This window comes from Paramisgurnus dabryanus, chromosome 1 (genome assembly GCF_030506205.2).
Source record: "Paramisgurnus dabryanus chromosome 1, PD_genome_1.1, whole genome shotgun sequence".
Lineage (NCBI taxonomy): Eukaryota > Metazoa > Chordata > Actinopteri > Cypriniformes > Cobitidae > Paramisgurnus > Paramisgurnus dabryanus.
Window position 1 is genome coordinate 50,919,339 of NC_133337.1, and position 16,056 is coordinate 50,935,394.

The 16,056-nt window shown below is 37.4% G+C and overlaps 1 protein-coding gene across 2 annotated transcripts in view; it reads right to left on the reverse strand.

Moving 5' to 3' along the window:
• Positions 1–410: 410 nt before the first annotated feature.
• LOC135744627 (TANK-binding kinase 1-binding protein 1) overlaps positions 411–16,056 on the reverse strand; it is a 60,890-nt gene continuing 45,244 nt past the window's right edge. Inside the window, exons 6-10 of one of the 2 annotated variants that reach the window (XM_073815422.1) lie at positions 13,188–13,387; positions 12,054–12,115; positions 7,665–7,780; positions 4,225–5,009; positions 411–3,013 (exon numbers count right to left, since the gene is read on the reverse strand). In XM_073815422.1, coding sequence (XP_073671523.1) covers positions 2,882–3,013; positions 4,225–5,009; positions 7,665–7,780; positions 12,054–12,115; positions 13,188–13,387 — 1,295 coding nt within the window. In that variant the 3' untranslated portion in view covers positions 411–2,881. Of the gene's footprint in view, positions 3,014–4,224; positions 5,010–7,664; positions 7,781–12,053; positions 12,119–13,187; positions 13,388–16,056 lie in introns of both variants that reach the window. The other variant, XM_073815420.1, reaches the window with a different exon arrangement.

Genomic DNA, 16,056 nt, shown 5'->3' on the forward strand with positions numbered 1-16,056 from the left:
TGGCAGAGAAATGACACAAAGGATCGGAAGTGGGGTGGGGGTATTAGAGGAAAACATAAGAGAGCTTTTAAACAGTACTTTAACAAAACACTCTATTATTTCTTACATTCAAAGAATACAGCATGATTGGTTTCGGAAAAAAAAATCTTGGTTTAGAAGATCTTAGATATTCCAGATTATGTAGAAATGCCAGTTATAGTTTTATAAATACGCATAAAAAGGCTTTGAAAAATGAGTTCTGAGAAATAGCATGATTTGTTTGCTGTTGCACTTGCTCTGTATGCAACAATGTGTGTGTGTGTGTGTGTGTGTGTGTGTGTGTTCTCTATTCATCCCTGCACATGAATTATTCTAATGTGAGATTAAGTTTCCCATATGTTAAAGTCCATCTACAAAAATATGACAAACGATCAGTGCATGTTCCAGTTTATTTCACATAGTATTTACAGAAGAAAATCGTTGACACAATATGCATTCATTATTCAGTGTTCATAAATCCCTTTTTCTTTAAAATACCTTGTTGCTATCACAAAATACCATATCTCCCCAAATACAGTACAACCACCCAATATGTCCTCTTGGCTCTTTAGGAGATTTGGCGAGTTGTCATGTTGTCCCTGTGGAGGTTAGTCGTGTATGGTCAAGGAGCCATATTCACAAAGTTTTATCCCCTGAGTTATTTAAGAATATCACAAAAGGTCACACACCAAACTACAGGGCAAATGAGAGACCATATATAGAGCATCCAGAAAAGCACTCGGTCGATAATTTGCCATTGCATGAGAAAAACATGAGCGAGAAACAGCGGTAGCTCTTTAAATAACTCCTGAGGAAACTCTTTGTGAATAGTGGCTTACTTTCTCTTTGCTTCTGCTCTGCAAGTTTGTGGACAAAGGTGCTAGACAAGTTAGATTAGGAAAGGTGTTGTGCACACATCTGTGTGATTATGCAGAAATGGTAGCTTTTCTACATTTTGCATTTAAAAGTACGCATTTCCAATCGTACCATCGATTCTTAAGTGGTACCTGGTCAGCATCCTAAAAAGTAAAAGAAGAAACAAGCAGGCTTTGTCTTTGGTTGATTAGATGGTTTCTGGTTGACTTCAGTATATCCACATCTGTTGTAAGTCTTGTATTGTATATTTAATGATGCTTAAACGGTTCTTCACAGAAAAGCCATAGAAGAATCAGTTTTGGTTCTTCAAAAGATGCCTAGAAGATACATTTCTTTCATATCTTTTTATAATCTAAACAACCTGCTGTTTTTCCGTAGGTTACCATTCAGACAAAATGGTTCTTCTATGGCATCGTGAAGAACCTTTATTTTTAAGAGTGTATGTTGTATGCCATTAGACTATAACCAGATACCACATGTAACTAGACAACCGACTGGATGAATCTTCCACTCATTATTTGACAGACAGCATATCCTCCCATTAGCTCTTGCTATATTTGGATGGCTAATTTTGGACCGCTTTTCTGGCCACTTTCCCATTATAGCTCCTTGGTACCTGGGTTAGTAGCATATCCAGTGCTCTCACTGTCACAAAGTCTGCAGAATCGGGAAACATAAGAAGACTTAGTATAGCACATAGTATAGGGTACACCTGAAAGGGAATAGGTTAGTTAGCTAATCAACCCCTCAACTGATGCCATTTATACTCGGATTATAGTAGTACAAAAAGTTGTATTCGGCAATCCATTTTTGTTCTTATGTGAGCTTGCAAAATGCATATCTATATATGATGTAGCTGATTTTACATATTAATACAGATAATTGGCTTTAAATACAGTTATACATTTACAATACTTACATTTTACAAAAGCTTTAAACTGATCGAGCTCTGTATTGTGATCGAGAGAATACATGGTATATTATTTTGTCCAAGAAATTTTGATAGATAACCTGGTTGATCAAAAACCATCCACGAAACCAAAGCTGTCAACTCGAAGTAATAGTACTGAGATCAACAAGCTTAACAAATAAACTGTCGAAATTGACTATAGAAATCACAGTATTACTGTCTTGAGAAACAACACAGTAACTGCCGTTTTGTCAGTGATCGTCTCAAACCTTTTGCACAGAGCTTCGTTCATTTGTACTGTATATAAGTCTTTAAGAACATATTTATGAAAAATCTTCCCTTTTTGTACATCCAAACACCCCGGAAGACCGACAAAATAAGCGTAGTTGTAAATAATTATGTTAAAGGGACGTCCTATCAAATGAAGATATTTAAGGGAGAGTATTAAAAAATAAATAACATCTGTAAGTTGTTCCTTTTTTGCCTCAGTGTTAGTAATATTGGTAAAGGTAAACTGGATATTAAGTGCTTATATAAAGTGCTGATTTCATAGGATATTTATTGACCTAGAAATTGGCTGTGTGTATAATGATCTCTTGATATTTCAGAATAATGCCACATCCTGCATGAAACCTAAATCATTTACGCAGCTCTTCTAATAATGCCCGCTGACCGAATGGCCCGCAAGGCATTGTGTGGCCACGCCAAAGCGTGAATGCAAAAGATTATGGGAACTGTGACTGAAAGCACAAATGACAGTCTTAATATTGCACTTTGCCTCCTTTAGAGAGTCAGTTTGGCTTAGTGTATATAATTAAAAATGAATGTAATAAAAAGGTACAGTCTGTGTTTAAAGGAAACCTGATGGAGATATTTTGTGGATGCTTATAAACCTTCCATGGCCTCTCTTTGGGATTCTTGACATGTATGTGTTTTTGTAGTGAAGGTAAATTGATCTTTTTCAGACCGGCCACAAGTTCGCCTACATTCTTTTTGAAGGCACCCAGCTTAAAATAGTGGGAGCTCTGAAAACATGTTCCTGTGGAACAACAGAAGGTCATGGTGTAAATGTGGGTGTCAGATCTTGCTATTCTCCAGGTGCGAGTCAATGTGCTTGATCAAGGCATCATCAGGGTAACCGACAGGAAAGATAAGTTGGCATAGTGGACAGCTCCGGACGTCGCCCTCTTCATCTGTCTCCATCCACAGCTGTGAAGAAGTTATTGTTAGTCTTTCATGGCAAAAAAGATCATCATTAAGCTATTTACAAATTTTCATAGTCTATACCAGGGTTCCCCAAATCTTACCTTGGAGGGCCGGAGCACTACAGAGTTTAGGTCCAACCCTAATTAAACTTTTCCACCTGTAATTTTCATGAAGACCTTAGCCGTTTCTCAATATGCGTTCTTGTCTGTACTTGTGTTCTTGTGGACTTGTGAAACGTCATCAGTCGCGGCCCAAGTATTGTTCCAATTCAAAGTTTGCATCAAGCCCAAGTTCACATAAAATCCCCAGATGTGTTGTTGCAACATGATCTCACAAAGTTCCGTGGGATAGTCACGGAATTTTTTGCTCATTTTTCCGTGGCATTCTCACGGATCTCCGCATATTTCCGTGGCCCTGCCATGGACTTTCTTTTCCGTGGCATTCTCACGGATTGGTTACTCAACTGCTTTTTCCTATTTTCAAACCATTGTCGCTTCGGTTTAGGGTTAGATTTGGTGTTTGCGTTAGTATTTCACTTTAAGTATTGGTTTATACTATTTTTTCTGATGTATTCTTTTATATTTTCTAAACTTTAATCAATTGTCGCCTGGCGTTGGGGTTAGAGTTGGGTTTGGGTAGTGATGTCATTTTATGTAAATCTAACCCTAAACCGAAGCGACAATGGTAAGAAAATAGGACAAAACAGTTGAGTAACCAATCCGTGAGAATGCCACGGAAAAGAAAGTCCGTGGCATGGCCACGGAAATATGCGGAGATCCGTGAGAATGCCACGGAAAAATGAGCCAAAAATTCCGTGACTATGCCACGGAAATTCGTGAGATCAGGTTGGTTCTTGATCCGCCCATTTTATCGAGGATGCATCAGAGGAGACTTGTGTGGACTTATGACAGCGAAGTTTCCCAGAATGCATTTCGCGTCAGGAGTTCATTCTTCCGAGTCTGAACTTGCAAGTTCGAACTACGAAGGACACAAGTCCGAGTTCGGCATACTTGGTTTTGAGAAACGGCTCTTGATTAGCTTGCTCAGGTGTGTTTGATCAGGGTTGGAGCTAAACTCTGCAATGCTCCGGCCCTCCAGGGTAAGATTTGGGGAACCTTGGTCTATTCCAATGCCAGTTCCTGATCACCATGCCATTAATTTAGGTGCCAATATATTGAAATCTAGAATAACTTTGAGCAACAGTTGCTACTCACGTTAATCGACGGCCAAGACTGGGCATGCTCTGCGTGCAGGTATCCAGGTGGGTGGCAGCTAAGGGTGTTGGGGCGTGGTGGAATGGGGAATGCGGAACAAGAGGCAGGGCCTCTGGCACTAGGCGAAGGACTAGACACACCCAGCGTTCGGGAAGGACTGATGGGATGAGGGCATGACCACTCCTCCTCATCCTCTGAGGACTGAGGGGGCTGTGGAGACGGGTGCAGCGATTTCGGGCTGGGCTGAGGCTCAAAGTGCAGGTGGGACACGTCAGAGTGGTGGAAAGACAGCTCCCTGGACAGTCGTGGAGTTTCCGACAGGCCCCCGTCTCCTCCCACCCCCTGAGAGCCCTGTCTTTGGAGTAACATGTGCTGGCTTCCCCCGTGTTGCTGCTGCTGCTGTTGTTGTTGCTGCTGTTGCTGCTTGTGGTAGCTGTCCACATACGGCCGAGGTTTCGGCAGGGTCGACACCGGATCCAGAGTGAATCGCGGCGGCCGTTGGTAAGCCGAAGGATCGGCCACTTCGGAGTAACTTCGTCTGCCCTGGAAACTTGCCCTCAGGTGGTGGGATGTGGGCCTGCAGGAATACGATGCGGGACCGTCGCTCAGCTCAGGCAGAGGTGAACGGCGGTGCATGTCAGGTGACAGACGCTGCAGCACAGGGGAGCGGCGCTGGGGCACAGGAGAATGACGCTGTTGTATTGGGGAATGCCGTTGTTGGATAGGGGAATGTCGCTGGGGAACGGGAGAATGCCTCTGATGAGGGACGGGTGAGTGGCGTTGAACTGTCAAACAAACACATAGGAGATAAGCGAAAAAAGAAAATTTCTTTAAAGTTATTTTATAGTCTGTCAAACCTTTTTCTAACAGCCCATATTATGCAAAATCCACATTTACAAGGTGTTTGGACAATAATGTGTGTTGGCAGTGTGTAAATAGATCCGCCCTACAATAAAAAAATGAGACTGTTCTCCAAAAAATAATGACCTCATACTGTAAGTAGTTTGTGCAAGCACCTTATTAAGACGTAAAGTGACGTATTAAGGCATTAGTGTCCTCTAGCGGCAGTAACTTATAAATACAACCTGATGTTACGTTTTGAGTTTTTTGCCTAATAGATCAGATTAGACACATTTAATTTTATGAATTTGTAAATGTAGAAATGGTTTCATGAACATTTATGGTTTTAAAGATATTTTGGAGAATCTTACCCCACCCCCACCCTCACCCTTACCCTAAACCCAACCACTTCTCAACCATATAAAACACAACACACAAGTAAAAGTACAGTCAGGTATTTATTGCATAAAACAGTATAAAAGTATTACAAACCATTCTTGTTGCAAACCTTGCGAACTGAACCATACGACTACTTTATATGAAGAACTCATTCAAACATAAACCAGAATGACGTAGTCGGTCACAAGAGCCAATAGCACTTCACATTCTTAGCTAACGTAATGATGCGATTGGTCACGAGACACACAAGAGCCAATGCCCTTTTCACAATCATAGATGACGTTGCATTGCTTCTTCTGGTGGCAGTTTTTGAATCAGTCGGATCTGATATTTACAGCGGATTGTCATCACTTTTGCATCTTTTCTTCAAATAAATCGATCGTTTGACATCGGTACACTTGGTATATTTTAAGTACATTTTTAAAAAGTTGTGACTGTTTTGTATGCTGTGTTTATATCATAAAATAAATAAATGGGTACGTTATTCCCCTAAATGCCTGAATAATGTAATGTGTAAAATACAATTAATCCTGGAAAATGTTATCACATATTTCATCATAGCAAAATTATACCTCAAAATATCATTTTATACCCTAATATATTAAGTTTCACCTGCTGCAGGTAGAGGCGCTAATTTAGGAAACGCATCTATTGGTCGTATTTGGTAAAATGGACAAATGACCAAAGCAATCGTATGGGTTGGAAGATATGTTGAAAAAAATCCACCCACTCTTTTTAATCCCCATTAAACCAAAGTCTCATTAGACATGCTGTTTTGATACTCTTGTTAATGTGATGTCACACCAACAAAGCCCCGCCCACAGCCACTGACTGACTCGTTAACTTTACCCAAAAGCTTTTCTAAATGTGCTTCTTAGCATGTTGTAGCAGTAAAACGGCTAAAGATACTAGCCCTTCAAATGTCCTATATTTATTTAATGCACTGTACAAATGATTGAGTATTCTCAAAAGAGCAACATGATATTTGATCTTACTGCTGTACCAGAGGAATAGCTTGAAAGGAATATGACAAAAAAATATATACGTGCGAATGAAACCCACCATGACTTTAAGTACAAAGTCTATAATCACTTCCCCCTTTTCTCCTCCTGTTTCCTCTTTAAGATATTTGTATTTACTTTTTTGTGCATTCACCCTCACCATCTGTGCAACATGCACTTCCATTTTTGACTGCTCCCCTATAGGGCATGCAGAACCTTGCATTTGCCTCCCTCTATTAAGACTAACGTGCATATGATGAACTTCCTGCAATGGTGAGATTGCAATCAGCTATTTAGAGAAATCAGTCCCTCTATCTATGAATCAGTAAGTTTTTTTCCCCTACATCTCCGCTTCTGGTCTGGTTTCCTATATTAAATAGCTTGTGTGGTTAAGTGCAGGGTGCTAAAACGATAAGGAGGAAGGTTGTTTATGTTCTCAAAGTCTAAAGAAGAAACTTGTGGCGTGACAGGCAGAATCATGTCAGCAAAAATAATCCTTGTGGAATTTAACGAAATGCAAACAAGCGCACAACGCTCAAAAGCATGTGAATGTTGTGAGTTTTATGTAAATGATCTGTTCTGTAAAAAAGGCTCATTAAAGTACAAAAACACTTTATTACTTCCTAAAGCCTGCATTTTGTAGGCAGCCGGGTGAGTTACCAATTTGCGTAATATTTGTTTAACAGTAAAATAAATAAACAAAATCCTGACAGGCAATAATTAAAACCTCAAGTATTACTTTGAGATAACTACATGAATAATGTTTTTAAAATTTGTTCAAGTGCTAAAGATCAAGAGATGCAAAATCAATAGGCCTTTTGGTCTCCAACTGGCCCTAATGTTTATTATTTTATATATATATATATATATATATATATATATATATATATATATATATATATATATATATATATATATATATATATATATATATATATATATATATATATATATATATATATATATATATATATATATATATAATTATCAAAATTCTTTGTGTTAAGTCTTGGGTACTGTATTTTTATGTTAAAAACTGTTTAAAGTATAAAAAAGCTAAAACACCCCCTGAAAAGTTCAAGACCTCAGCATAAGGTTTTCCCCTCACGCCTCCAACTGAAGACTTGAACATCAAGCAGTGATATTTGTGTTTCAATAATGTAAAATATAGATAATAGAGATGAATGTTAAGGCTGGTACCTTGGCTTGCCGGCTCCTGTGAGGCCTTCTGCAATATCTCAGTCTGTTTGGCGGTCAAAGTCTGTAACTTGCCCAACTCCTCTGTTAGTTCAGTGTAGGCCAAAGCCAAATTTACCCTGAGGTAGAGTGGGTGAGAGACAGCGAGCAGAAGTGAGAAAGAGAGAGAGACAGACAATGTTGACTGCATGTACTGTTTTAAAGTTTAGCACATTGCTGTACGACTGACAAAGACTAAAATATCACCATCATATCCTGTAATCACATAAGTTCGTAGCTGTAAAAGCAAAAATAAGGCGATACACTTACTGTACCCGGCTAAAGTTATTGTTTTGTGATAGTGTTTTCTACATAAGATCCTCATACATAAAGAACATTTTGTGGAAATATAACTTTAATATCTTTAATATTGACTGAGTAAGGTCATGATTGAAATGAATGATGTCAAACTTTAGCCGCCATCTTCCATCTTTCAGCAAGCTACATGAGATGTCTAGCAGTATTAGCCAAATAATTGATTACAGAACATTGTACTCATTCACCACAGCAACCAGGGAGTTAAAAGTAATCATTTGCATGTTTCGTATAAGCTATTACCACAAAAACTCATAACCTACAGTACCTTCCGTCTTCTGCTTATATTAAAAACTATACTCTTGACTTTAACTACACTATTAAATGATGGGTTGTTTTTAATCTATCATTTCAATCAGACAAACCTCGTTGTGCTTAAATGAACCTATCAACCCAAAATTCTGGGTTGTTTTAACTTTTAATTGGATGAAATATGGAAATTTTTAGGTTTTTAACAACCCAGCAGTGATTTAATGTCGCACAATAATTTTTAGATATGATCAGGGCATACATCCTAAATCAAATAAATGACATACATGAGTAAGTTTGCCACAGATAAGGGACATATTTTTGTTAGTTACTAAGTTTTAGTAACAGTGAAATCATGCCAGCTCACCTTGATGCAGTAAAACAGAAACTCTGACTTCTGATGCACTTTATCTGATGTACGTGCACAGAATTTACAAAAACCTCCAAATGTCTTATTATAAAAACAGTCATCGCATTTAAGATGGTGAAAGATAAATCAGGACATGTATTTCAGTTTTACTTGGAATGTGGGCACGTGAGACCGCTTGTTTTTTAAACTTGCATACGTTGACATGAATCTGAGAGCCACAGAGGGGCCACTTGTTACTGTATAGTTAAAATATAACTGTGAAGCAAGTTAAGACTACGATAATCACAACTGGCACAGTTTTCAGATATTGTATAATACTATATGCAATAAAGCACAAATGTAAACGAAAAGTAGTAATTATATACACATTATAAAACAACAAGTACCATTTTAGTTATTCTCATGTTCTTTATATTGCAAATTACTGACTAAATGTGGTGAAACATGTAAAGGGACATAAAACACAAGATGCTGACAAACTTAACAATAAAGTTTCAATAAAAAAGAGTTTATATGAGTCACCACACAACAAGCGTTCTGTCTCTTTTTCAACCCCCCACACATGCAAATCACCACACAGCCCCAATAAACCTGCATTAGAGACAGCTGAATAATTGAAAACCTGCTGAACAGTTGCATAACCGTACCTTCTGTTCATTTTAATTGAGACTAGTTACTGTAATACTAACATTTGATTCTATACAGGCAATCTTTATTTCAGCCTTGGTTTGTATTTATAGAATAGACGTCAAATCAAGCCACTGGTCAGTCATTACCAGCTTACAGTATCCTGCTATTTTCTGCTTTGTTGAGCCATACAGTAGCAGGCATCCTTACCGTACTGCTTAATGCGTCCTTCACTTGCCGTCCAGCGACCGGCTTAAACAGCCGCAGTACTGAACGAGAGTCAGAAGTAATGAGCTGCCTTTGTCATAATCAAACACTGAAGTCTCAACTCTCATTTGATAGAGACTTTCTATCAAAGAGGTATTCACATCAGATTTAGGCGATGTGTGACAATTTTTTTTCTCACCTTCACACGCACACGTAAACACACGACTATAAACTTATAAAGCGATTTGCATCACTTCTTGCACTGAGCAGAGACGCTCAAATGTGTGAACATCTTTCGATGCATATTAATCATGGGTCAAAACACAACACATCATTGTCAGATGAGAAACGAATGACCAAGCGATTTGTGGTGTGTTGGTAACGTGGACAAATGACACCTCAAGTTTGTGCTCTTTTTCAAAGTACAGTACTGCTGTTTTCATCATCAATATATGGTGTCTCATTTAGTAATAAAATACGAGATTTAATTTCGCATTTGCATTTTTCAATTGAAAAAGGAGTTTGTGATTTACGATCCACGAACTTTCTTGCAACATCACCTGCAATACAGGACACAAATCAGGTTCATTTTTGTCATCTGACACCTTGCCTTTTGGGGTTTCTTTATTTTACCAAAGGTAAAATATCAGCCCTTGAAGTTTGAAAAAGTGATTTTGGTGAGCAGATGTAGAAGGAGAACAAAATGTAACAAAAGCATGTGTGGGAGGATGTGTGTTTTCTTTTATGTGAATATTAATAGTGATGTAGTGTGCGTGCGTGTGTAGGTATGGGGGAGGAACGGTGTGTGGGTTTGCTAAGCGATGTCCGACCTTTGCTCTGAAACTCGAATATATAATAATATTTGCTTTTTTCCAATGTTAGCTTTGGGGCTTCATGAATTTATCTTCCATTTCTCTGTAAACCATTGTCATAAAACCTCTAACTAACTTAATCAGCACATCCCACACTGCACATTATAAATGTCACAAAGAAATATGAAATAAATATCCCGGAGAGAATTATAATAATAAAATCCTTCTTAGTTATTCAAATTAAAAAGATTGAAACAAATATGGTAGGATTTTAAACATCAAACCAAATAGCCTGTGGATGCATGTCAAAAATACATGCTAGCTATCTTTAACACCTCAAAGGCCCCTTTGCGTGTCAAGGGTTTCGCCGTACTTCGCAGTAACTACCCTGGGTGTAAACTTTTAAATAAGGCAATTGCTATATATACGCTGCTAAAATTAATATAATCATTTCCTTGCTGCTTAGAAGGGCCACAAAGTCAAACGATGCATCACCAGTCTTTCGGGTTTATGACTGATATGTCATGTCAACAACTTTATACACAAGATAAACAGAATATCTGATCACAGTTATGCTTTAAATATGAATCAGCATAGCATATTTAATCGATGGTGAGTTACTGGCAGTAAATAACTTGCAGGTTATTCAGATTCATCAGTAGGTGTCGAAAATGCTATGATTTTTGTTTTTGTCTTGGGCGGTGTGACTTTCTCTACTCTATCTAAAACTATTTAAAACATCATTTAGCAAATTCTTTTAAAGATAATATGCATTGAGCTTTTATGATCTCATAATATTTGGAATTCATTTAAAATTCACGTTTATGGGGCAATGAATCATTTCTAATAAAAATGCTGCTATAATCTTTACTAACTTTATTTGTGTTGGCCGTTTAAGATTTTCAAAAATGTCTCATTATTATATATTAATATTAGATATAAAAAATATATTAAACATTTAGGGGTGCCATATGCAATCTGAAAACAAATTAGGCGTCGCGGAAACAGATCTGTCAAACTGCACATTATTTTCATCTATCAATGTTTTTAGAGACTGTATATGAAAATGAAAGCAAATTGAACTATTTTCCTAATAGCCTACCCATCAGAAAAAAGACAAAAACTACCAAAGTATCTGAGTAACGGCATGGTAAGTTTTGGCCTTTTTCTGTTAAATCACGGCTTTTACAAGAATGAGCAATTCAAACAGAGAGGGGGAGTGAAGTGTGAAACTGTGAGGTGCAGGGAAACGCAAGCATTACTGCGACCTTCCTCTCCAATACTCCCCATTTCACTTAAACACAGGCTACTTTCAGTTCACCTGTATTCTCTTCATCTTCAGTTAGACCTTGACGTGTCATTGAGATAGGGGAAGTGGGTTGGAGGCTTGCCAATAGTTATACTGCCCTCTACTGGCTGATATTTTTCCCTTAACAACATCTAAAGAAAACTGAAAACCTTTATACTTTGTTATTGATCTGTACATCTGAATATCACGCAGTCTTAATAGTTAAATTATTATCAAAATTTACCTTAATTTTTGAATCATATTTAATCTAATTTAATCTAATCACCTATACCCTGGATACAACTGAATGGATGGGCAACTTTTTGTTAGACCTATTTATATTGTTGAGCACCTTACTGGGTTTCACATTTACACCCCTCTTCAATATATTTTGTGTAAAAACTAAACATAGCTAAACGATTTTAGGCTGTACAGCTCACGTTCTGTAAAGTGGTTCTCTTGAAATCAAGGAAGTAGACACTTACTGTTCATCTCCAACTTTCTTTATCCATTCCACATCACACTGTCCACATATGGAGCTCACCACCTCCTGTGCAAAAAAGAGACATGTGATGTATTAAACCTACTTTAAGCAGTGAACAGGTAAATTACAGTGAAACCCCAGAGGATGTTATGTCTGGCGGCATCTGGAAATTACAGTAACTTCCAGAAACACAGGACAAAAAAGGTACAAAATTGTAACTTTTGGGTGGTACCCTCAAAGGTTCATTTTTGTACCTTTATGGGTATATAACAAAATGAATGTTTTATCTTTTGGGGTACAATATTATATCCTATGGACTTTAAAGGGACTTTCCATTTTTTCTGAAAATATGCTCATAAGTTAAACATTTGACTTTTACTGTTTTGGAATCCATTCAGCCGATCTCCGGGTCTGGCATTACCACTTTTAGCATAGCTTAGCATTATCCATTAAATCTAATTAGACCATTAGCATCGCGCTTAAAAACAAGCAAAGAGTTTCAATATTTTTCCCATTTAAAACTTGTCTCTTTTGTTTCGTTACATCGTGTACTAAGATGAAAAAGTGTCAAATTAAAAGTTGCGATATGGCTAGGAACTATACAGTACTCTCATTCTGGTGTTATAATCAAGGGCTTTGCTGTCATACCATGACTGCAGGAGGCGCAATGATATTTCGCAGCACCCGAAAATAGTCCCACTGGTAACTTTCAATAGCTTTCAATGGATTATGCTAATCTATGTTAAAAGTGGTACCGCCAGACCCGGAGATCAGCTGAATGGATTTCAAAAAGGTAAAAATCAAATGTTTAACTCTAGGGGAGCTGGAAAATGAGCATATTTTCAAAAAAGTGGAGTGTCCCTTGAAGGAACAATTTTGTACCAGTTAAATAATTTTAAAACATGTAACTGTACCTTTAAAGGCACACAATAGATCTAGAAGGTATAGTAATGTACCCAGTCTGGTACAACTTTGTATTATGTTTAGCATACCTGTAACGGATCCTTAGGGTAACCCCAGCAACAGAATTAATTGTTTACAGTTTTGTACTTTTTTTCTTGTGTTTATATGACACAGTCATATGTTTATTTGCACCTGTGTGTGCTTTTGTTTATAAGATGTTTGTGTCACTGACCCGCTGTCTATGATTGCTTTGCAATTCTCTGAGCTCTTCCCGTAACCTCTCGCATTCAGCCTTTAGCTCCTCCTCTCTCTGACACGCACCTTGAGCCTCATGCCGCACCCCCTCTAACTCCGCCTCCAGGCGTTGTAATTTTAGGTCAGAGAGGGTGTCCAGGCTTCGGGAGCTCTGTAGGGTCATGGGGCAGTCAAGCACTGGGAATGGACAGTAATTATTATGAGATTATGTTAAAATAAAGGGCATCAGAAAATAAACACGTTTGTCATAGTCATAATAATATTAAGGGGTGGGTTCCTGGACAGGGATTAGCTTAAACCAGGACTAGGCCTTAGTTTAAATACGAAATATAAAACATTACTTGTGTGCATTTTGATGCAAAACAAAGGGCACTGATGTATTTTAATATATATCAGTGCAAATTGTTTTCAGTTTTGACAGCTCTTACATTTATTTTAGTCTAGGACTAGTCTAATCCCTGTCTGGGAAACCGCCCCTAAGACAAAATAAATAATGCTTGATTAAATCTCAATTATTTGCAAAAAAAAAATGTTACATTTAAGGAATATCAACATTGTAATGCCTTGAAAAATATAGAAAATATATTATATATATATATATATATATATATATATATATATATATATATATATATATATATATATATATATATTAGGGGTGTAACGTTACGTGTATTCGAACCGGACCGTTTCGGTTCAGGGCTTTCGGCACGGTGCGCACGTGCACCGAAAGGCCGAATGCATTTTGTGTGCGCCTGTGCGGAACATAATACGTGCGTTTCCGCACGAACATATTAAGTGGCGGAAGTCTCCGCGTTCAGCGCAAGTCTTCTGTCAAACATATAACATAATTCGGCCCGCAGAAAGATTTTTATTTTACTTAGTTGTATATCCGTTTGATTATTGATGTAAACGTTTACGTGTCGTATCTAAAAGCGCATGTTAAACGCGTGTCAACGCGCTGCTTTGTTCTTTCAAAAGTGCATGAGAGGATGCACGTCTTTCGTTGCTACGCATCCATGAAACGCGCTTTCTGTGACAGCAAGAATAAGGAATGCGTGATCAGATTTTTCATCTGCATATCACGTCAATCATATCATTGTCACAATGCGATCAGCTGGTCGGGACAGAGAAGAGCTGTAACCCGGGCTTACTCAGCTGTTACTCAGCTGCGGAGGGGTTCGTAAGTAAAGTCACAGCTTACATTGATGACACAAGCAAAGATTAGGAGAAACATGCAAAAGATCAAAGATGGCTATGTATGCAGCTCACTAATCTCAAAATGAGTGTATAATAAGTATATCATCATGTTGCTTGGTATGCAGTTACACATAGAGCAGTAATATTATTTTTATACAGAGATGGTACATAGCCAATTCAATTCTGTGAGTTAAACAATCCAAAATAAATCAAAACAGAAAATTTTTAGTGGCAAAAATGTAGGCTAATAGTTCATAAATGTATTCAGGAATTGAATTTGTTAGTTCAAGGTTTTAGTCGAAAAAGTTTAAGAGAAGGTTAAGATAAGAGTTACCTTCTGTTATAAAATAATGTAAAAAATAACTTTGCAGTAGTATTTTATTTATTATTTTTTCATTTTATATATATTTTATCTGTTATATTTTAATAAAGTGTTTAAAAAAGTGTAAACAAATTGTAAAAAAAAGTTTAAAGTAATAAACAACCTGCAGTTTAATGTTTGCATTTATCCCTTACTGTACCGAAAATGAACCGAACCGTGGCTTCAAAACCGGGGTTCGCACCGAACCGTGATTTTTGCGTACCGTTACACCCCTAATATATATATATATATATATATATATATATATATATATATTAATTTTTATAGAACTGCGGGTCCTAACTGTCAGTAGAAATCCAACCTAGCCATCCAAATTTTAGTTGACATGCACCTGGCCAACTGCTGCCCTTTTTACTCCTCCTACGCCAAAACAGGCAGATGTTTCTGAAAGGGCCTCAGCTTGCCATCTCACAATATCCCGTCTGATCTACACTGTGGACAAATTGTCTATAAACATGACTTTGAAGTAAAAGACTTCAAAGACCGATCGCTCTCTGACCTCATCTTTCTCTCAAAACAGGATTTAGCGAGACAATAAGGCTTTGTCAAAATTAATCTAAATATATTGAAAATAAATTATGTTTTCATTTTGTGTGCACCTCGTGTGTTTTTTATAAATTGCTTATCCACTAACAATATATGATAACCCTTGAGAAATTATATTGAAAAAATTTGATTCAGTTGTCGCTGGACAGGTGTACTGTCTCAATTTGGAGAAATGGCAAATGAGAAAACGTCCGTTTAATATTTATTATGAATAATATACCAATAGAAACTTCACTTTAAAAAAGTAAGTTGCTTAAAAATAATAGTTAACTCAAAAAAGTTGTGTAAAATATGCTGTGCAAAATAGTAATTTTAAGACAACCAGGTAGCATTTAAAGTTTTTTTTTACAGTGGAGACTAAAGATGTTTTTTTGTTTTTTGTAACCATAGTTTAACTACTAACCATACTTTAACTGTAGTAAATTAGTATCTGTAAGGGGTTATCAGAAATGCCAACAAAAACTGTCACCAAGTTAAAGGTCTAGTAGATGATAGTAGAAGCTTGGCGATTGCTCCTGGGCCAATAAGGCAAAGTTTTAATCTATACTCCTCCTTCACTCCATGCACATCTGAAACCTTGAAGCAGAATGCAAAATTGAACTATTTACTGTCAGAACGTCCTGCTTCTCACCCCCGGCGTGGGCACCGTGATTCAGCAGCTCATAGAGAAGCCGTCCTTGAGCCAGCAAGTATTCTGACAGTTCAGCAATAAGCAAGC